At 32.4% G+C, this 22,926-nt stretch overlaps 3 protein-coding genes and 1 non-coding gene across 5 annotated transcripts; 3 read left to right on the top strand and 1 right to left on the bottom strand.

The window, feature by feature from the left end:
- Nucleotides 1-1,146: 1,146 nt before the first annotated feature.
- On the top strand, nucleotides 1,147-2,854 carry LOC116032834 (beta-amyrin 28-monooxygenase-like). Its single transcript, XM_031275557.1, has 2 exons — nucleotides 1,147-2,269; nucleotides 2,423-2,854. The coding sequence occupies exons 1-2, from the start codon at nucleotides 1,151-1,153 to the stop codon at nucleotides 2,717-2,719; spliced, it is 1,416 nt and encodes a 471-aa protein (XP_031131417.1). The 5' UTR covers nucleotides 1,147-1,150; the 3' UTR covers nucleotides 2,720-2,854.
- A 1,020-nt stretch (nucleotides 2,855-3,874) lies between these two features.
- TRNAA-AGC lies at nucleotides 3,875-3,947 on the top strand. Its single transcript has one exon. It is a non-coding gene; the product is annotated as a tRNA-Ala (tRNA).
- Nucleotides 3,948-4,748: 801 nt separating this feature from the next.
- On the top strand, nucleotides 4,749-5,369 carry LOC116033336 (protein LIGHT-DEPENDENT SHORT HYPOCOTYLS 4-like). Its single transcript, XM_031276088.1, has one exon. The coding sequence runs from the start codon at nucleotides 4,749-4,751 to the stop codon at nucleotides 5,175-5,177; it is 429 nt and encodes a 142-aa protein (XP_031131948.1). The 3' UTR covers nucleotides 5,178-5,369.
- A 1,589-nt stretch (nucleotides 5,370-6,958) lies between these two features.
- LOC116031640 (AP2-like ethylene-responsive transcription factor At2g41710) lies at nucleotides 6,959-12,314 on the bottom strand. Of its 2 annotated transcripts, none has more exons than XM_031273894.1 (10): nucleotides 12,161-12,314; nucleotides 11,175-11,422; nucleotides 9,404-9,486; nucleotides 9,239-9,247; nucleotides 9,054-9,142; nucleotides 8,440-8,513; nucleotides 8,303-8,353; nucleotides 8,119-8,183; nucleotides 7,405-8,024; nucleotides 6,959-7,241 (listed from the first exon to the last, which is right to left on the bottom strand). In XM_031273894.1, the coding sequence occupies exons 2-10, from the start codon at nucleotides 11,405-11,407 to the stop codon at nucleotides 7,188-7,190; spliced, it is 1,278 nt and encodes a 425-aa protein (XP_031129754.1). In that variant the 5' UTR covers nucleotides 11,408-11,422; nucleotides 12,161-12,314; the 3' UTR covers nucleotides 6,959-7,187. The 2 variants fall into 2 exon arrangements, with proteins under 2 accessions (XP_031129754.1, XP_031129755.1); XM_031273895.1 differs by having other exon boundaries at nucleotides 8,119-8,180; nucleotides 12,161-12,311.
- Between the last annotated feature and the right edge of the window lie 10,612 nt (nucleotides 12,315-22,926).

Genomic DNA, 22,926 nt, shown 5'->3' with positions numbered 1-22,926 from the left:
AAAACTGTCTTGTGTGTTTGGTTCATTTTTTGAAAAATGCGTAAAATTGTATAATTATATAATTTTTTATTGTATTTAAAATACACAAATATATAAAATAATAATATTTATATAAAAAAGAAGGAGAAAAAAAAAAACAACGACGTCTGCACTAGTTTCCAGTGGAAACAAAAACAGATCTGCTCTGGCCAAAAACCAGAGTTCTGACGGAAACCAGTCCGTCGAAACAGAGAGAGGGACGATCCATTGGTCGTCCTTTGCACAGGAGTGATTTTTCATTTCCGGAAAATGACGTCCCGATTTTTTGTTCGGAAATTATTTTTCAAAAAAGGACTGATTTTCCTTGATCAACAGAAAATGATTTCCGTTGATCACATTTTCCAGACGTTGCCAAACACCAAAAGCCTGGAAAATGATTTTCCTTACCAAATACACCCTTAATCTAATTTATATTTACAATTATACGTTAATGATCCCGGCCACTAAGTTAATGGTAATATTTGTTAATTTTTAATGATACCACACCCGGGGAATCCCTTTTGTTTTGTTTGGTGTTGTTATTAAAGTCCTTATAGGTCTTTATACACATTAATTGTTAATAGTAAATCGTTAAATTTAGCAAACATTTCTTTACAAACTGTACAATCCACCAATAAAAATCGCTGACACAATTCGTTATCCGCTAATTGTCAGACAAGGCAAATAATAACAAAAATACATAATGAATGAGAGTTCATCATGCAAGATATACCTATGCTAAAGTTAATTTTTAGTGTATTATACTAAAATTAAATATGTATATTAAAATATATGGAGTAATAAGCATACTAAAAATAAAGATGTGGCATAATACAAATAAATATATTTCAAGTTCCACTTTATAAGATGGACATAGTGTCCATAGTATAATTTGAGGATAGAAAAATCCATTGTCATATGCAGGCATACCATGAATTAGTAAAAATATTATCAAATATTTATTCATTGTTGGATCATGGATGGTTACCCAATATCTGGCGGCCTAAGGAAGATTATGAATTGTTTATATCATAATTATGAAATCTCTTTGTGAATTGTTTATATCCAAATCTCTATATAAATGTGCAATAATTCACGTTAATGTCTCAATCTAGTACTGTTATCTCTGCAAATGGAAGCCATAATCGCTCTAATCATCTCTCTCTCTTTCCCTCTTTTACTTGCCGTTTACGCATTTCGACGACGGCCGGAAAACAATCCCGAATTCCCGCCGGGAAGTTTTGGATGGCCTATTTTGGGAGAGACGATCGGATTCTTGTTTGGGAAGCCGGAGAAATTCGTCCATGACCGGATGAAGAAATACTCGCCGGAAATATTCAAGACGATGATATTAGGGGAGAAAACGGCGGTGATATGTGGGCCCAACGGCCACAAGTTTCTCTTCTCCAACGAGCAAAAGCTTTTCACCGCCTTTAGGCCTCACGCCACGCAGAGATTATTCCGTTCCTACCAGCCCAAAACCCCGCCACCTCAGCCCCAGCCCGAAACCGTCCGCCACGAGGAGGCGGCGATGATTCGCCAACCGGGCTTTCTAAAGCCCGAAGCTCTGGCCCGATTCTTGGGCAGTATGGATCGTACAGCCCGAGAGCTCTTGCGGGACCACTTCGAAGGCAAAACAGAAGTTCGGGCCTGCCCGCTCGCCAAATCTTTCACTCTAGCCCTCTCGGGCCGGTTCTTCCTGGGAATAGATAACCCGAACCGTATAACCCGGCTAATCAGTTACTTCGATGACGTCACCTTGGGGATGCACTCCATGGTGCTCAACTTCCCGGGGACGGCGTTTTACCGGGCGAACAAGGCGGCGGCCGCCATTAGAGAAGAGCTGAGAAGAGTGGTTCGGGAGAAGAAAGAGGCAATGCAGAGCGGAGCCGCCATTAGAGACATACTCTCTCACATGATGACGGCGGGGATGCCGGAAAACGAGGCGGTGGACAAAATCATGGGATTAGTGGTGGCCGGATACAGCACGGTGGCGACCACCATAACTTTCCTGATGAAATACGTCGGAGAGAGACCTGAGATCTACCGGAGAATCCGCGCGGAGCAAATGGAGATTGCAGGGAGAAAGAAGGAGGGAGAGGGATTGGAATGGGAAGATATGCAGAAAATGAAGTATTCATGGAATGTAATATGTGAAACTATGAGACTAACCCCTCCTCTTCAAGGCACATTTAGGGAAGCCCTCACAGATTTCACCTATGCAGGCTATACCATCCCAAGGGGTTGGAAGGTAAATTACTACTAATTTTCGAAAACTTAATAGCTAAAGCTGAGAAGTTAATAATTAATAAGCTAACTAATTGAATTAAACTATTTCATAAAATTAATTGTTGAATAAGACGATAAGTGTAAAATAAGTTAATGGATGCTTAAATTTTGATAGGTGTATTGGACCGTGAGCAGCACCAACAACAATTCTAAATACTTTGAGGATCCTGAGAAATTCGACCCTGAGAGATATGATAGAGGGGAAGGGAGTGCACCATACACGTATGTGCCTTTCGGCGGAGGGCCTAGGACGTGTCCGGGAAAAGAGTATGCACGGCTAGCTATATTGGCTTTCCTGCACAATGTTGTGAAGAAGTACCGGTGGGAGGTGATAGAGCCCAAGGAGAAGGTGGTTGGTGACATGATGCCAACCCCTCAAAATGGACTTCCCATACGACTCTATCATATATGATTAGGGCTATTGGAAGAATTTTATTATATGTACTCTCAATTTTTATTCCATTACTTTTACTTTTTTTATGTGACTAGCTAGATAAGTTATTTTTTCATGTGAGTCATAATAAAAGTGTTTACATCTTTATCAAAATTTTGAATGTGAGAGTAAAAGTTAGGGGTAGAGAATAGAAGCACACATAGTAGGAAATATCATACCATCATATGTCATACCCTCCTTGACTAAATTATCCAGAGTAGATCTTTAATTTGTTCTTTGTACCAGGTTAGAGGGGTACCTGCGGATGTATTAGATTCGTGATATAAAAACTAATTAGTGGGAATATACCTTGCGGATGTATTAAGCTGTCAAACCATACAGTCCAGTAATTAATTGCGACAGAACATTTCACATTTGAGACCAAAATATAAAAAGAAAATGTACATGCCTGGAAAGGGCTGTAGTATTTGCCAAACACCCCAAAAACAGTAATTTATTATCCTTGTATGGCTCAAAGCTAAACAAGCAAAAAGGGAATTGAATAGGATTGAAAGTGAAGGCATGGGCTAATTAAGAGAACATGAAATATGCTAACATGGCTTAAAGTCCAGCAAAAGAAACTTCAGTCCAACTGCACAAGCACACTAACAAATAAATTATTAGTTTTTCAATAAATAAATCTCAATTCTTCTTGCACTTGTTCTTTACGAAGAACAAAAAAGTTCATAAAAGTAACTTTAAAAAAAAAAAAAAAAATTATCATTCGACATAAAAGAGACAAAAAGACTTTACCTTTCCCCCTCATTGTAGGGCACTCAAGAGCTGCCACAAATTAAAGCTGAAAATATGATTCCAATACTAAAAATGAAATCCAGCCATCCACATCATGAAGCTAGCCCATCATCATAAAATTCTTGAAAGCTCCCAAGCTATCTATTTCAATTTTCAACAAATATTTAAAATTTAGTCAATTTTTATTCATCTCGTGTTTCTTTTATAAGAACAAAGTTATGATACACAAATTAAGAAGCAAGAAAGCAACCATTTTGTTTTGACTTTGTCTTTCTTTTATAGGCAATTGAGAAGTCTCACACTCTCACTATGAGTTGCCGACTGTGTAATAATAATGGATTACTTTGATACATAAAATAAATACGAACAGCCAGAATAACTGGGGATGTAGCTCAGATGGTAGAGCGCTCGCTTAGCATGCGAGAGGTACGGGGATCGATACCCCGCATCTCCATTAATTCGTATTTTGCAATTCCGAGATGCAATACGTGTGTGAAACTGACGAGACTCCTTGAAATGATTCCACATGCCAATTTTGCTCACGGCCCATGCCTGTCCTGTTATATATTCGAATATAAAATCAAGTGCAATATACTTGAATTATTTATTATAACCATAATTATAAATTATATGCAATATACTTGAATTATTTATTATAACCATAATTATAAATTATATTTCTTTTGAGTACTACAAACTCTAATATATGTTCATGTATACTTTCTCAACCTGTTTAAGCTGACCTCCTATATGTGAAAGTCACTCCATGTCATTTGAACACAAGGTTGCTTGGTTAGTTTTGTTAGCATTTTGTATTATCTCTAATTCGATATATATACTGGATCAAATGCGAACAAGATTTTTCGTGCAGTTGGTGTTGACTGCACCCACAATTAGGTATGCATAAATAGACCAGAATAAAATATACAAACACACCACACATCAAAAAATACACCACTTAGTGTTACATTTTTAAACACTTTGTAATATATTTATGTGTACCTAATAGTGAGTGACTGTACCCGGAAGCCTCGTCTGCTCAGGAATTTGACCCCATATATATAAAGTATATATAAACGGTTAAACTAATTTAAACTGAGGGACCCTACTCCACAAATCGTAATCATACTTAGTTTGAGCATTATATGTGGAGTTGTGGACATCAATGGTGCTGTGTACTTGTATATATATTTGTCGAAATCCTCCTTAAGTTTGGTATCATCATATATAATAATATACGGAGTAATATAATATAATGACAATGAGCCGATACGAGGTGCAGAAGCAGCGCGACTGGAACGCCTTCGGGCGGTACCTGAAAAGCCACAAGCCGCCGCTACTCCTCTCCCGCTGCAGCGGCGCCAACATCCTTGAGTTCTTCAAGTACCTCGATCAGTTCGGGAAGACCAAGGTTCACACCGTTTCCTGTCCTTTTTTTGGGCAGCCGCAGCCGCCGGCTCCCTGTCCCTGCCCGCTCAACCAAGCCTGGGGCAGCCTTGACGCCCTCGTCGGCCGCCTCCGCGCCGCCTTTGAAGAGAACGGCGGCTTGCCGGAGGCCAACCCCTTTGGCTGCCGCGCCGTGCGCCTCTACTTGAGGGAGCTCCGGGACGCTCAGGCTAAGGCTAGGGGAGTTACTTATGACAAGAGAAAACGGACCAATACCATGCACACCAAGAATATATAATTAATTAATGAAGCAGTTCTATCTTGTGGTTTTTTTTTCTTTCTTTTTTAATTTCTTTGATTTACGGAAAACTCACAATTCTACTGGAAGGTTTCTCATTACTGTATTGTTATTTGAAAGCCAATGAAAGAGGCATTGTAAGGTTAAATGATTTATGTAATTACATTAATATTAAATTATTAAAGTGGTGTATTTTGATTTCTTTTTTCTTTTGGAAAGCTGAAGTGTGTGTTTAAGTGAAGAAAAAAAATTGTCAAAAACTGTGGTATAGTGGTACCCGATTTACACATGCGACTGTACTACTACATTGTAACAGAGTCAATAATACTAAAAAAAAAATTTGAGCAAAAATTCAAAAAGGAATATGGAGGCCATGATAAAGTACTCAATAATCCACACATCTTCATCCAAAAGCTAAGAGATCTATATTATATATTTTATTTATTAAAAAAAAAACCCCCTCTTTTAATGCATCTTTTCAGTGAGATTCTTTTTTTTTTCAATGAGATTCTTTAAATGGTGTAGATATGTGTTATCTCGATGACTCAATACATATAATTGACTTTTAAAAACTTGACTTTTACATAAACCGTAAAGCTATACACCAGAATGGCAACCCAGAATTAGGAAAGGAAAGGTATTCAAACTTTTATAGTGTTTTTAATTTGCAGAGTATATTTGTATTAAAAATAAAAATAAAAATCGATCAGGATGCCATTGTTGGCTATTCTCATTGCTATTTATATATTCTTGTACATTCATGGATAATAATGGTTAGGTTTTTACTCTCAAAAGCAGTACAGTTACAACTAACATGTCTCACTCAAAACTCAATGCCAGCGACGTTTGCTGTATTCGAGTTCAATGACCCGGAATGTTGGACGAGGACCTTAGATGAATACATAGCCATAAATATAATGAACCGAGTCACATTCACCCCTCTATTTATAGTCATAAAGACTTACTTGAGAGGGCAGGTTCGATTTAATTGTCCTAAGGGCTTTAGGCCAACTTTGCATAGACCATCAGCAAGGACCTATCCACCACCACTAACTCAATGTTTTCTGAAATGAGTATACAACTAACTGCAACTAGTAGTTTGAGTTAAGGTTTTGTAATAGTGCAGTTAGCTACTATTTTCAAGCAAAGATACACAAGAACATACAAAATAAGAAAAGGAAAGAAAAAAAAAAGGAAAGAATTATTAAATTGGTTAAAAAATCATCCACAAACACGTTCAACTTGGCACTTATTGCTACAAGAACCCACTCGATCAGTGACTTTTGAGGCATCAAGAAAATGATCACCTTTCCAAAGACACATCCGTCTATGGATAAAGGAAAGTGGGACCTGGAGGCAAGACTCAGTGGCATAACAGTTAACACATTAATAAGTGGTTTATTTTGGGCCTCTAATTTGTGGTGGGTGACTGGAAATGAAATATGCCTTGACACCATCATGAGAATCTATGACTACATAATTGATATTTGTGATCCTTCAAGAAACCACTAGCAAGCTTTCATGTCCCAAACAGACGTTCCTATGTCTTGCATGGAATAGGCTATTCAATTGGCAGGCAAGACAAAACTTACCAAACAAGTCGAATGACTATTGTCTGATGATCTAATTTAATCAAAGATTTATTGGTTGGCCATCAACCAATAAAAAATTGACACATTAAATAGAATTTTGTCTTACCTGCCAACATGAATTGGAATACTTCCTTAAACCTAAATGCACAAAATAAAAATAGAAAAAAAATAAAAAAAGTTGAATCAAACTGGTCTAAAAGAAAGAAAGAATAAATAAATAAACACCTTCGGCTATTTTACATTTCTACACGCAGGAATCCACGCTACCATTATCTCAGGGAACTCACCATTTTACATTCAGGAAAAGCTATAATTATACAAACCTTCTGAAAATTTAGTGTTTGCCCATCCTTCAACAACTTAAACTCATAGATGGACACCATAAGTCTGTAGCAACAACTTTCATCTTATGAGAGATTCAGTCTTCTTGCTGGAAAAAAGTATAATCCGAACCAGACTCGTGCTTTGTGACCTGCATGAATTGGTACGAGCTTCATGATGCATAAATATATCAATAGCATGACTGGAAGTATAATATTAACCAGAGTTGTTTGATCTACTTCCCCTTCAATGTATATTGGCCTTTATGCAAGTGCTTTGTAAATTATTAATAGAATTAAAGATAAACAACAAACCTCAGTAGCACGTGAAGATCCTGAAGGAAAAACAGGAACAAGAGACGTCCAAAGAACAGGGTCTGTTAAGGCATCTATGCTGTTGTAGTTGGTTAGTAGGGGAGCAGACAAGATAGGAGTGAGCGGGTGGATGTTTCTGTTGATTGTTAATCCTACACTAGTTCCAAATAAAGCTCCAAGCCTCTCAGTTCCAGCATCATGTATTGATTTCTCAATTGTCTTCCCATAATCAATTTTGTTGATAGTATTTTTGTTTTCATTCTCATCATTCTCTACTTTTTCTTTCTTCTTTGCTACCTTCTCTTGCAAATTCTTGTAAGCTGCACATTGTGACAAAATGCTCATAGCAGAAGTTGTGGAGCTTTTATGACTTTTTCCTTTTTGTGACAAGCCCAGACGAGGCATCTCATAGGGTTCAGTTGGCTGAACTGCCAATTCTGAAGCTTCATTACCAGTATCCTCAGAACAGCCATGCTTGGTTTCCTCTGATGTCCCTTTTACATAAGAATCTGCTTGGCGAGCTTTGTTGGCTCCCCACCACTTGATATAACTTGACAAATCAATTTTTTGGTCCATGCAATAACCAGCTACATATTCATTATCTGCAGTGACATCATCACCTGCACCAGACAGACAAAAGAAATTAGAATTTCCAAATATTATGAATTTCATTATTTTGGTCCTATCTTCACAAGAGGAAAAAGTTACAGTTACCATGATGTTTGCTGCTGAAATAGTCAGCTCCTTGTAAACGACCAAATTGTGAATCCCACCGACTACTATGCAAGAAAGTAATCTAGATCAGATGTATTGTTAGAAGTGGCAAACATACAGATATATCATTGATTTCATGAGCCATGAAATAAAAGAGGAGATAGTTGTCACGTGCAAGCATTACCTAGAAAGTGGACGATATTTAGAGATTCCTCTGGAAAATCCACTGCTCTTTCTGCAAGAAATTGCATAAACCACACCACATTTGAATTATAAGCTTTCAGAGTAAATGTAATTGCAGGTAAGTAGATAACTACATACCTTCTAAGTGATGCAAGATAATCCTCCCTCGAAAGGTTTTGCATTTCTTCAAGGTCCCTTGTATAATCTGTTACCTAAAATAATAAAAGTAAAGATTCCCTCAATTACATACCATAGATTCATCAAGTATCTATTAAATAGGCATTTATCAAAGTTCCAACTGCATCTTTTATAGATTTAAGCTCTAGGAAACCACAAATCCCAAGTTATCATTGTAAGCTACCCACCCACCGTGAGGATAATAATTTGAACCTGTGTATTAAGAAGTTCTGACAAGCACATAGTTTATAGGGAAAATGTCACTTCAAAGCTAAAGTTAGTACCTTTTATATAAACCTGAATTATTGTAGATAGTATTCCTTACCCTTTAAGTAAAGGGATCCTTTTAATTTTGGACAAAAAGTAGAAGAAAATAATTTGAAATGGATTGAGAGACTATAAATTAACAGAACTGGACAACATACTTGTCTTACTGCCAAACCTAATGAAAACTTAATTTTATATTTTAATGTTACAGGAAAATGGAAGGAGATATGAGGTGCAGGATGGAAGAAACTCTGGATTCTGGTATTTGTTACAGAAATCAGTTAAGCTATGGATCTGTATTTTCTTACTGGAAAATTAATGAGTGTTCCAGGACCCCAATATTTCAAAGCAGCAAGATCATATGCTCTGGCAGCAGCCTCCTCATCATCATATGCACCTACAGGCATTTTTAACCAGAAATGGTTAAATGGTTAACTTAATTTAAAACCTCATCATTTTCACTTTTAAGAAAAGAATACATCAAACTACTTACCCAAATAAACTGTTCACAGGGATCATGAACCAATCAGCACGCAATGTCCACACAGATGTAAGTATTTTGAAACATGCAATTCAACGAGGCATTTGAGCTCCAAGTTAGACTTTATATCATCATGTAAAAAAAATAACAATGAATCTATTAGAGGCAGAGAAACACCTTGTTTTCCCTTCTTATTTTGATTTTGATTCCAGGTGCTTTTATCCCAAAGATGAGCTTCATAACGACCAGTCCATCTATGCCTACTCATACATCCAAAATCATGTATCAAAATTTTTCCATGAAAGGATTAGTTATTTGTACTTGCATGCATTTTTAGTAATGAAAACCCTATTAAGTAAAACAAGTGGCACAATAATTGCCAGTTTATCCATTAGTAACTCAAATTTAATGCAACCTCTAAATTGTACATTTATTCTTAGTTGTTTTCAAATCAACTCCAATCTAGAAAGTAGAAACTGGTGCACTTTAGCATTAGGAAAACAATAGGTGTGGGAAGAACTTGTACAGGCTGCTTAATTCTACATACCCTTTATGCAAAACTAAATGACACAAGCACTTCTAGATGCTTATGCACTTATAGCCTTAACTTGTGGCCGATTTTCAGTAAAACTATCAGAAGCAAACTTCAAGATTCACTTGTCTAGCCTAATTGAAATAGTTTAAATCTCAAGGGAGGTACACTACCATTGCAGTATTCCATCATTTAATGAAAAACAAAAAGGTTAAACGGAAGTTCAAATGGTGCTAGCAAACAATAGCAAAGATGCATACTGATCATTCATCTTTGTAACATGGTTTGAGTCTACTCAAAACAAAACTTATCATGCATAACCATACCAGGAATCACTTCAAAAAACATCCACAACTATATGTAAGATTGCAAATGCAACACAACAGAACTAGTTCGAAGTAATGCACAAAATATGCTACACAAGGTTTAATGAAATAAAAAGGACTTGATTTTTCAAAATTTCTTGGAAGCTCCTCATTCAGGCATTCAGCTAACTACTTAACTCATAAAAAGGACACAGAAATATAGTTACTGATGCATTTGGCCCTACAACTCCTATCATGCAAAGTAGAGAAGGAAGACGTATGCAACTTGCATTTGTTTTTACAATGTTGGTACCATTAGAAAAATAATTTGAACCAACTCATATGCCAAGGTGGAATTCTTTAGCAACATTAACTTCAGTTCGTGTTTAGCTTCCTTTCCTATTGTTTTGCTACCACTGAAATCACATTTATGATACAGACTGAAGTCACTGAACTCTCACCGATCTTTGCTACTCTCTCTGTCCCATTTTATGTGTTGGGTTCAGTTAACAAGACTTGACTCAAGTTATTTACAATTCAATTTTTCATAATATTTAGTTAGTTTTAGTGTATAAAATTTATATACTTGGAAACTACATCAAAAGTACTATAAAATACAAAAAGCCGAATTTAAAAATTATAAGAAAATCAACAAAGAAAGAAGAGTCGGTTTGACTAATAAATAGTAAACAAGACAAATAAAATGGAAACATAGGGAGTTTTAGAGTTGCCTTTGATTAACACTTAAAAATCTAAGGAAAAGAAAGCAAACTAGTCATTTTATTTATTTATTGTGTAAAATGAATGGCCATCTAAAAGAGGTACAGAAATCACCAAACCAATAATAAATAGCTTTTGCTAAAAAGTATAAGAGAAAGAAAAGTGATATTGAGTATAAATGTAAATTTCTAAGAGATAATATTACGTAGCATCAGTGTATTAGTTATAGGAAGAAAAGAACAATTGAAACGATAGTTGAGAAACTATCATGCAGTATGTTTCATTAAATGCAAGTGACTAAGCTTTTATTCCCTTTTAAGGAACAGCACCCAAATTGACCCTATTTGGACATGCATTTTAATGCGTTACTATGATTTTCTAGCTGAAATACCTAGTGACACCACGATATACAGAGCTTCGCTTGCCAGCAGTGCACGGGGGCATTTTGCTGATGCGTTCTTTAGCTGTGCAGACCCTCTCTTTCTTTGCTTTCTTCAGTACTCTGTACAAGGATAGCTGATCGCTTCCTGTAGGCCCTGCTGTTTCTGATGTTTCTCCACCACAAACATCATTGCCACTGCTTCCTTCTGGTTTTGCAGTTGGCTCAGAGGAGGAGGAAGCCATAGTTGAAACTGTCCCCTGTAAAGAATAAATAAATAAATGAGAGTTATAAAAGTGAAATGAGATATTAAGAGTTAAAAGAGGGGATTTGGGGTGGGAGTGTGGAGTAAGTGGAAACAAGACCGATTTGAGTATTTCAAGTCAACACAAAATGGAATTGCAGAGGCACAAAAACTATTTAAACTGGAAGAGGATTAACACCTCTTCATCAAAGCTGTATGAATTTACAATTGGTTTACTTAAATTTTTGCTCAATCCTTCACTTTCCATCTTACTATTGTTATCTTTTAAGTAAGGCATAATAGTTTGCCTCTTACCTAGATTGCGATGATGATTTTCCAAGCAAGGGAAAAAGAGTTTCAATCATTCAGTTCAAAATACTAATGTTGTGTAGCTTTCATTACTTCTTTTCGTACCTAAATCTTCCTCTATAGTTTCTATGTACTGGCTCAGCACTTACTCACTATAATTGAGATTTAAGAACATATTCTCATTTTGCATCATAACATAGAGTCTGTGAACAGTAAACACCGTCTCAGTCTCCAAATTACTTCATTCCGGCAACATAACTGCTTTCAACGTTCACGTTTTCATTCATTTCTTTTCTAACAGCAAAATTAAACTTATTATTGTTAGCAGAAACTACTGTTAAGGGTTCGACTTCCGATTCCGGAACGACAGTACCCGATCGGAAGCGGAACGTTCGTGAGATGATCCTTCCTAGAATCATGGATAAAGGAGAACTGAACTGCGTACCTGTAAGGAGCTTTAGGTCGGAAATTCGTCGAGGATTGATCGGAAATTGCAGTGAAGAGCTGAAAACTGGTCTGCTTCGAGGAGGAACCAACCGAACGTTGAGAGGAATATTAGGGCCTTTTTTGTTTTGAAAATTTTACGGCGTGGAATTACCGTTGTACACGTGTCCCGCTTTCGGTCAAACAAGATAAAGCTGAAATGCATAATTTAACATTTTAACCATGCAAAACAAACATAATTATCGCAAGCTCCACCCCCATGTGGTTTAGTATGTCGAAATGGGCCAGATGTTGGGCCTACTTTCAGATTATCTTCCTGGTGGGCCACATCGTTGTTTCCTGATATCTATGATCTCTTTGTCAAAGTACTGAGTTAGTTAAGTTCCTGCAAATTACTCTGTATATCGTAAATCAGAGTTCTTCGTACATAAAAATAATATTGTAGGTATATAAATAAAATAAAATACATAAAAATAATATTACAGATACATAAAAATGTCACCAATAATAGTAAATTTATGTACGTATACATTATTAAATTTATATAGTTACAATAGTGACTTTTGAACCAAATTTATGTACCAAAGTAATGAATTACGGAGTAATATGTTTGTAGATTTATTTTTAGAAATTAAATCTAAAACATAAAAATATAAATTTAATTTATATGTTATTAGTGTGATTGATTTTATAACTTATAAGTAGAAATTTATACGTGCGTGACAAAATAAAGTATAAAAAAAGAATATAAGTTAAAATTAATTTTAAAATAAAAAGGTAAGATAAAATTGATTGGGTAACGAAAATGATAAGCACTAAAAAAACTTAAATAGATTGTTGAATTCAAACACGTTTTCCAAGTAGGTACATTGGATTTATCCACCACAAGACACTAGATGGATTACTGGATTATTCTAAATTAAAAGGACAAAAACATTCAAGGTAACAAATAAAAATTTAGAATTTCCAATGGAAGAGTCTCCTTCGACATTCATGCATGTTTCATCCTAAACAATTAAACAAAACACAAACACCAAGATATTTTTATTTAAAAAAAAAATTAAAAATTAGACCTTGACAGTGGTTACACTTAAGACTTGTTTTTAGTGATAATGTAGGATTTGAACTTTATCTAAAATAATTTGAGCTTTGTTTGATAAAATTTATTTTAGAATTTACAACTTATTCTAAGTTACAAATAAATTATAAATTATATTTTTTCTTTTGAAAACTTAAGATGAATATTATTGGCAAATTCTGCTGTGGACCCAGGTGCAAGGTGGACCTGGGTCCAAAACTACGTCGTTTTTGTCTTTTTTTTTTAAATTAGTAAACATATTGCTGAATATAGAGTTGTCCAAAAATGTGTGAATGTAGAGGTTTCAAAGTGTGAATGTAGAGTATAGGAATCGTGAATATACACATGTGTGAATGTAGAGTTGCCCAGAAATGTGTGAATGTGAAGGTTTCAAATTGTGAATATAGAGTATAGAAATTGTGAATGTAGAGTTATGCATGAGTGAATCTGTAATAGAGTTAAGAAGTTCTAGCAACTTGTAGCCCTGTAATGTGTGAATGTGAAGTTTTCAAGTTGTGAATATGGAGTATAGGACCTGTGAATATAGAGTTTTGAATGTGTGAATGCATAGCAGTGATAATATAGTTACTAAACATATAATCTTGTAATGTGTGAATGTGGAGTTTACAAAGTGTGAATGTGGAGTTTACAAAGTGTGAATGTAGAGTATCATATAATCATGTAATGTGTGAATGTAGACTTTACAAAGTGTGAATGTAGAGTATAGTGTATGTGAATGTGGAGTTTACAAAGTGTGAATGTAGAGTATAGTGTATGTGAATGTAGACCCAGGTCCACCTTGCAAGGTGGACCTGGGTCCACGGCATAACAATTGAATATTATTCTATAATATGAGTAAAATAGAAATGATACGCTACTTTAAACAGTGTTTCAAAATATATTAGTAGCTACTAATTTTTGAACATTTCAATTTTAAGCTAGCTATTAAATTATGAATATCAAACTGAGCATGGTGTTGGGCTTTCAATGATAGAGTTAAAATATGAATGTTGGGCTCGTATTAAACAAAATGTACAATCAAGTGTGGTTCTCATATCTCAACATTAGACAAGTTCAAACTTAATCCAACAAATTTAGGATACTAATATCAATTAAAAAAAAAAAAAAAAGAAATTGTATACTTCTAAGTTCTAACGTTTACTCCATACACAAAATCTTGATGTAATACTTGTATTAAGACTTACATGAAAAAGTAGCTTATCAGTCTACCACATTAGGAAGTAAAATTTATGGAGTAAGATTTGAGAGTCTATGTAGTATAACTAAAAAAAAAAAGTTAAAAAATACGTTAATTGAGAAAATAGTTAGCTTATCAATCAATTTTGACTTGTTTGACTACTATTAGCTATTTGACTTGGTTAAATAATCAATATGAGTGTTTAATTAATTAGTTTTTTGTAACAGTTTATTGCTCCAAAACGCTATAATTATAAAAGTTATTCAAAATAGTGTTTTCGATTATCTTTTTGAGAAAGTCATTTTGCATATAATTAGCTATCAGCTAACAGTTAATTTATCAAACATATTTTTATAATCAGCTAATACTATCAACTAGTCAAACTTATTGACTTAATCAGCTAACAGATACTCCCTCTGTCCCATTTTACCTGTCCTATTTACTATTCACTGGTCAAACCAACTCTTTCTTCGTTGCTTATTTTCTTTAGTAATTTTTTATTATTTTTAAATTTAATTTTTTGTGTTTAATAATACTTTTAACGTAGTTTCTAAATATATAAATTTTATATATTAATGTTAAATTTAATATTATGAAAAATTAGAGTAAAAATAACTTCAGTCAAACCTCGTTAAACGAATCAGACATCCATTTTGGGAAGGAGGTAGTATTTGCCAAACACCCCAAATTCACTTTAATGATATCAGCAGTTAAAAAATTGACATAATACTGACATTAGATGTTGTATTTACTTGCAGACCAAACGGCTAATTGTCCCATCATATATTGTCTCTTTTTTAAAACACTTTTTGCTAAAGTCTGAAACATTCATGTTGAAGGGGCAACAATAATGCAGATTCATTGATTTATTTATTTATTACTCCGTATTCTCTTTGGAGTGGTTGGGGCAGTTCATCACTCCAATCACCCTCAAAATGATCGTTTGATTAAAATGGAGCGATGAGTTGTTTTAAAGTTTAAAATATTTTAGTTCAAAATTTCACAAGAGAAATGTTTCAATTAAAGCATTTCAAATGTTTAGGACTATTACATTCCTTATTTATATATATATATATATATATATATATATATATATATATATATATATATATATATATATATGTTGTATGACAACTTCAACTAAGAATGTATTAGTAATAATTAAATATGTGACCTTTTAATACAAAAATCATGAATCATCTATCACGCCACATATTTCGAGACAAATTCACAATATACTTGTATAATAGTCTAGTAACTTGAGCCAATTAATCGGTAGACAATAGACTACTAATGTACGCTAAATTTAAATTAGTCTTATAACTAAGAAAATATCATATGTTGTATCCAATATACTTGAATAATCAAACATGAAATTAACTGAGAATCCATTTTCATCATGTATAGTAAAAGATAATAAATTACTCAATGGTACGAATGCCGCCATTGAAATTTCAATAATGAATCTATACATTGTCTAAACACTTGAAATAGGTTTGGTACATATTAAACAAACTTTTGACTTTGAGCTTTATTAATAAAGCAATAGGTATTGGAAAGAGCCATCCAAATAGATTGTGATAGGATTCAAATTTGGTCAAAATTTAACGCAACAATAAAATGCTGAAGTGTCATGGTACAAAAAAACAATAATATGCACGTACACCAAACATACATTAAAAGAGTGACAAAAATTGGAGCAATGTGATGGTGAGATTGAATTACATTAGTTAGCACTACAAGATTTATGCGCTTTCAATCCACTCTAAATAATAAAATTTGTACGTGTGTGTATAATATAATGAATTAAATTTAAATTACATGGAATGAATACATACACATGTTATATTAAAAAAATTGTAATTTATGCCCATCATAAATATGTCAATTATCACTGTTACCCTTCAATTTTCAAAACGTGACATATATTTGAATTTAGGATTTATAATAATAATAATAATAATAATAATAATAATAATAATAATAGGCATTGTGAACTTTATATTACTTATTTCCCTTTCAATACTCATGTATACCAAACATTGGAATTGAAATTCTCATTAATTCTATTCATGCAAACTAAACACTTAAATTTAAATTATCACCTATTTCCCACATTATTCACCCCCGTTAAATTGCATAATTTATTTCCCACCTGATTCCTTTCCTCCCACCAAACTCCTTATAGGAGATAGGTAGAATCAATCAAAGAATTTATTTAGGACAAATTAGTAGTTAGAACTTAGAATTAAGGACTTGATATTAGATATATAATTAAGGTGTGGTTTATATTAGTCAGCATGTATGTGTATACTAGTTTTTCTTATGCGCGATGCGCAAAAAATAGGTGCCCAATATTAGTATTTTGTATTAAAATTTTAAATTTATTTAAATTTTAATATAGTAAATAATAATAATAATAATATATTTTTATAAATTGAATATTTATAGTTTAAAAAATAACTAACATATAACTCTAATATTTAATGTTTATATATTATTATTATTATTGAAGAAGATAATAAAATATATGGTGGATGCATGTGCATAGTAAGAATAGTAACGGAAGTTATAACGGTAGGGGTATATTTGTCCAAAATATTATGTAGTACAACTTTTATAGCATAATGTACAAAAAACTTAATGGAAAAAACGGACATAAATGAGGGGTATAACCTTCATTCACATTTATTATGTTTTTAGATATTGTCTATGATTTCTCTAATCTTTCCGTCTTTAGTCTCACGCCTGTCTCTCCCTATCTGGCCATCTCTATCATACTACTCTCTTCGTCACATAGTTTATATGTTTAATTTGATTAACGAAAGTTGAATTGATTAAAATTATTTAAAATTTAATATTCATAATATTAATTTAATATTAATATATAAAATTTATATATCTAAAAATTATATTAAAAATACTATTAAATAAAAATTTAAATTAAAAATTATAAGAAAATACTAGAGAAAGTAAAGAAAAAAAATTAATTTGATCAATAGATAAAGTATCTTTCTTCTATTCTAATGTTCACCTGAAGTAGTGCAATATTCACATGTGAATATGTGATCATATAAAAATTATAATTAGAAATAATACTCAAAATGATCAATTATCTATGTCTCAAATTGCATATAAAATCATCATTTTCCTAGATTACAATTTAGTCATCAACTATCAATTCATATAAAATGGTATATATACTATTTAAAATTTATTCCATTTATATATTCCTTTAGCATACTAAATTGGATAAGTTTTATATACTACTAGAGAGGTGCTTGTGATTATTAATTTTTGTAATTATTTAAAATCAAAGGGAAAATTAAATAATTTAATTCCTTTGTGTCTAAGAGTAAACCCACAAATATTTTTACTTGGTTTTATGATTTTGCGATGAAGTGGAAAAAGAGAAGTACGAGAGGAAAGAGATGATATATTACAGGAGTTTGATTTTTTTTTTTTCTTTTGTGGGCATGTGAATGATTTGCTTTAAAGTGCCTCATGCACCAATAGCAAGGACTGTAAACAAATTGAACACAAATGGGCAGATTTGAATTTTTTTTGGGCATGTGAATGATTTGTTTTTGAGTGTCTCATGCACCAACAGCAAAGGCTGTAAACAAAGCTCACAATCGCGACAGCGAGACGCACTTACGAGTCTCAGTGTTTTTTTTTTTTTTTTTTTTTTTAACTCCTGTAAAAAATTTTATTTGCAAAAGAAAAAATTTAGAAAAAGCTCGCAATCATCACATTTGTTAAAAATTACATGATAAGATTTTTATTATTTCAAAAACTTACCAAAATTTACAATTGGGGAGAGCCTAAACTAATTAACCCACCGAAATTTTACAAATCCTTTAACCATGAATCGAAACGAATTTTTTCAGTTAAAGAACAGTTAAGCAACATTATTCGGTTCGGTCGGTTAACCAAACTTTACCAGAAGTTTGCATATTCCTGCCTTAAAGATCTCATTTTTGCTCCCTAATATGTGTCATATTTTGATTGTTTAATATAAATGGAGTCATGATTTTTATTTATTTTTTTTCTTTCAATAAAATTTGAATATTTAGTGAGAGTAAAAGTTGAGAATAGATTTTTAGAATACGATTGTTTCAAAAAAAAAAAAAAAAAAAAGAGTTGGATTAGTGTTTTTTTTGGGCTAAATTATTCTCCTTCATCCATTAAATAGCCTGTAATGATAGGCTGTATGTCATAATCACATGCGCAACTGAGCACGAGATCACGTGATTATCCCTGTTTTTCTCACGTGATCGCCAACAGAGTTACAAGCACCCTCGATTGCCTCGAATATCCGATGATCTTCCCACTGCATACATCTGTCGTTTCTAAATAAAGTAATAAACCCACCCACTAAAACCCAATCATATTTCTCCTAATTTAATTTTATTGGATCGGTAAACGATTTTATTTATATTACTTTAAAGGATACCTTTTTTTTCGCACTATAAACAAATATAAATAATGGTAACATTAAAGTCAAAAGTCTGAAAGAAAGGCATCACTTATAATCATCATTTACTAATTAGAAACACTTTTCTTTTCTAAAAAATATAAATTACTAAATAAAAATATATATATTTACTTGTATCGTTTTTTCATTTTGAAAAATAACAAATTGCATTTTCAAATTTAAAAATACCCATAATATAATTTATAATCATTATTATCATTAACTACGAAGATGTATGAGTGCATGACTATAATTTAGTTCAAATTAAAACATACACTATACAATCTATAATTTCTTGGAACTGAAAACTTTTTTTTTTTAAATGTGTTATATTTACACACAAAACACATGCTTGACTTTGAAAATTTTGATTGATTGATATGATCTTATTTGAATATACCATTATAATATATCTATTTAATCTAATTATTTTCACCATTAATTACAAACTTCATTTACCAAGCACATTGTGATCAGATGACACTTTTGTGGCTATTTTTGAGAAAAAGTCACATAATCAAATCCCAGTGATTTGTAACAGAGTCTCGATAGTATTAAAAAACAAAAAAACAAAAAAAACAAACTTCATTTTCATCCATCTGTTTACCTATCTATTTATTTGCTCTTTTCAACCTGTACCTGTTCTACGTGTGTCTACTTACCTGAGCTTTGTTTGTAAGTAATATTAATATATTTCTTTATTTCACAAGTTAAAGTATATATTTGATATAAGATTTGATTTTTTGTTTAAAAAAGAAAAAGATGCCATATGATTTCTACTAACTTGACCATTGGCTGCACGTGAAATACTCACAAAATGTACAAAGCGTGAGGTACTTGGTGCATGGGCTGGGGCGCTGACAAATTTTAAAAGCCTCAATATACCATTTGAAAAGCGACAGAACTTTAGAAATTTGAATCCTTTAATAAAATTGTTGAGTAAATACCGGAGGTCCTCCGACTTTAGTGACGCTGCCACTTTTAGTCCAATTATTATTGTGTGGACTATGGTCCACACAGCTGTGTGGACCATACTATCAAATAATGTACATTCAATATAAAAATAATGTACATTCAGTACAAAAATAATGTACATTTAGTACATTAAAAATGTACATTTGATTATGGTCCACATAGCTGTGTGAATCATGGACCACACAATAATTTGCCCTTTTAGTCCTAAACCCAATTTTTAAAAGTAAATTGCAATAGAAAAATTATGTGTGATGGATTCAATTGAAATGATGTTTGCATAAATTGAACTTGTGACTTTCAAATGCAATAATCATTGTTGGTTTTATGATTTTTGAGTAGTCATAGACGAGCAAACACAATTGTTAAAAACATAAAACGTAAGTGCGTAATACCGAACAACAAAACACGAAAATACTCAAATCTCTCAGCATTAAATTACTTTGCGGGCTCAAAGTAATTTAATGCTCGTCCATGGTCCACAAATTTAATACAAGATTCATAATACAAGATTCATAATCCAATTTTAAGGAAGATCTCCCCAATCTCGTTGATCCAACATCTTTTTACATGGCATTTGGTTGGAGAGAAGGAATTAGGTGGGAAAGGAATTGTAATTTTATGAAAAAATAATAATGTGGAATAAAGTGAGAGTTTAAATTCCAGTGTTTGGTTGGAGGAAATAAAATTACTATGAATTTCAATTACAATATATTTGGTATACATGGGAATTGAAAGAGAATAAGTAGTATAAAGTCTAAAATGCTCATTATTATTATTATATTAAATGACAAGTACACAAAAAATATAATTAACATATTAAATTCAAATACCACTCATCTACCGTATCTCTTGAACTAGACATATTGTAATTAATTTTCATGCAAATACTTCATCAAATTTTAAGTTTCATAAGGTCACATAAAAAAACATAAAAATAAAAGTACACAACCTAATTAAACATAATAAAATGTTAAACTTTCTAAAAGCTTACATCCAAAGTAGTGAAACACATGCCTCATCATTATCATACACAATTCGTCTCACATTATCTCGTTTAGCATAAAAGTCAATAAAATATTGTCTAATTTCTGGTCTATAACTATGAAAAGATGTCACTGATGCCATCAAAAGTAAAAAATTACTAATAGCAGTATACATCTTTAAGAATAAAGTCAAAGTAGTTGCAATTCGTTTTCTTCTTTCACACATTCTAGTCAAACTTAAACAAGACATAATTGCAATAAAATATCATATACCATAAAAATGCTTTTAGCTTTTTAACACAATTATGAGATAATAACAACTACTTGCATAATCTTGAATAGTTGCTGCAAATAAATAATGCAAATTTTGAATCTTCCCTATATAAAGAATTCAAAGGATTGAAGGAACATACACGAAAGATGTTGTATATAAACAATGCATATAAAGAATTCTAATTTTGAATAGGTTCTGCAATATAAAGACTTACAGAATGTTCTTTTCAAAAAATTTTGGTTCTGTCGTTCTCATATAAAGATGTACATAATTTGCTTTTCAAAAAATAGGCAATTTAAAATTTGCTTTCAATAATATCTGCATATTCAAAGTTTAGGCAACTCCAAATTTTCTTTCAATATTGTCTGCGTATTCAAAGTTTCGGCAACTCCAAATTTGCTGTTAAAATTTATGCATATCCAAATTTGCTGTTAAAAACTTAGGTGATCACAACTTCGTTGCTCTAATCCTAAGCCTACAAGACCCACACCTAGAGTCACTGCAGAGGTAAATCACAAGTCGCGCAATAAGCTCATTGATAATATTCTAGTCTTCATGTCAAAACAGTAGGGGGTGCTTCATGTCAAAACATGCTCGCATATAAAAAGTGATAATTGATATGATCCATTCATTTGGTTAGATCAACAATTAATGGTTGCTGAAAAATAAGAGGAAAAATAATGAAGTTATTTTTGTAAATATTAATATTTATAAAATTGACCCCGTATTTTTTTTATTTAACTAAGAGAGCGTTTGGTAGCTATAAAAGTTTGAATTTTCATGAGAATTTAAAAGGTGAGTAAATTTTTCTCACGTTTTGTGCAATATTTGACTTATAAAAGTTCGGGTAAATGAGAATCACATTCCATGATATCAATGAAAGTAAATCATATCTATGGGGTATGATTCTTTTTTTCTGGATGACTGAGAATCTATCAAATTTATTAAGACGGTAGGTTAAAAGTCTCTTATAAATATAACAAATTTCTCTCTCACTACTACACATTGTTTATTAAAGAAATTTAAATTCAGTTATGTAGTTAAAGTTTTTCGTAATCAAAGTTGTAATATGATTCATTACGTAATGATGCATTACATATAGTCATCGTGTGTGTGTGCACGCGCAATATTCTGTGTATAACTTGATTAATTTGAGTTAATTTTTGACTACTTAATTAATTCGATGACTTGGTGACTTTTCGGCATATGGTTTATTAATTTACAAGTGATTTATTAAACGGTCGATTATTTGTTATTTTTTAATGTTTGTTAGAGATTATAAAAATTTTATGAGGCTCAAACCCACAACCTCCCATAGAAAAGAACAATTTGGTGTCACTAGACCACAAGATCCTTAGCCGTTTTCCCATAAATTTAATTGATATAAAAGTATCAAACAACCTCTATAGATCTCAACTATTAATAAAACTTAATAGACGGCTAGGATAAGTCATCACTTTTTTTACAGGAAAATTTCGTTCTCAACATTTTATCTGCCCATACGAGGTATGTAATATAAAATTCCCATTTGTTATATGATTTATTTTTCTTCTCTTTTAAATTTTCTTTTATCATAAAGTAGTTGATGACACCGAATAAGAATCAATTCAATAACTAAAGTCTAAAAGGAATCGGTACGGGTAACATTTATTTAAATAATAATTAAAACCATAACAAGAGATTCAGCACTTTTTTTTTTTTTTTGGAAAACAGCACATTTAATCTCATGATTAGTGGCACGAATGAGTAATATTGGAGGAAAAAGAGGATGAACAACTAATA

Source organism: Ipomoea triloba, chromosome 10 (assembly GCF_003576645.1).
Source record: "Ipomoea triloba cultivar NCNSP0323 chromosome 10, ASM357664v1".
NCBI lineage: Eukaryota > Viridiplantae > Streptophyta > Magnoliopsida > Solanales > Convolvulaceae > Ipomoea > Ipomoea triloba.
This window is presented reverse-complemented; position numbering and strand designations above follow the sequence as displayed.

Excerpts from the sequence above, each read along its gene's own strand:
- LOC116032834 (XM_031275557.1), top strand. The coding sequence starts at position 1,151 with ATGGAAGCCATAATCGCTCTAATCATCTCTCTCTCTTTCCCTCTTTTA. Across the intron at positions 2,270-2,422 it reads CCATCCCAAGGGGTTGGAAG|GTGTATTGGACCGTGAGCAG; the intron begins GTAAATTACTAC and ends AAATTTTGATAG.
- LOC116033336 (XM_031276088.1), top strand. The coding sequence starts at position 4,749 with ATGACAATGAGCCGATACGAGGTGCAGAAGCAGCGCGACTGGAACGCC.
- LOC116031640 (XM_031273894.1), bottom strand. The coding sequence starts at position 11,407 with ATGGCTTCCTCCTCCTCTGAGCCAACTGCAAAACCAGAAGGAAGCAGT. Across the intron at positions 8,354-8,439 it reads TATCTTGCATCACTTAGAAG|AAAGAGCAGTGGATTTTCCA; the intron begins GTATGTAGTTAT and ends AATTTCTTGCAG. Across the intron at positions 7,242-7,404 it reads GATCTTCACGTGCTACTGAG|GTCACAAAGCACGAGTCTGG; the intron begins GTTTGTTGTTTA and ends CAATTCATGCAG.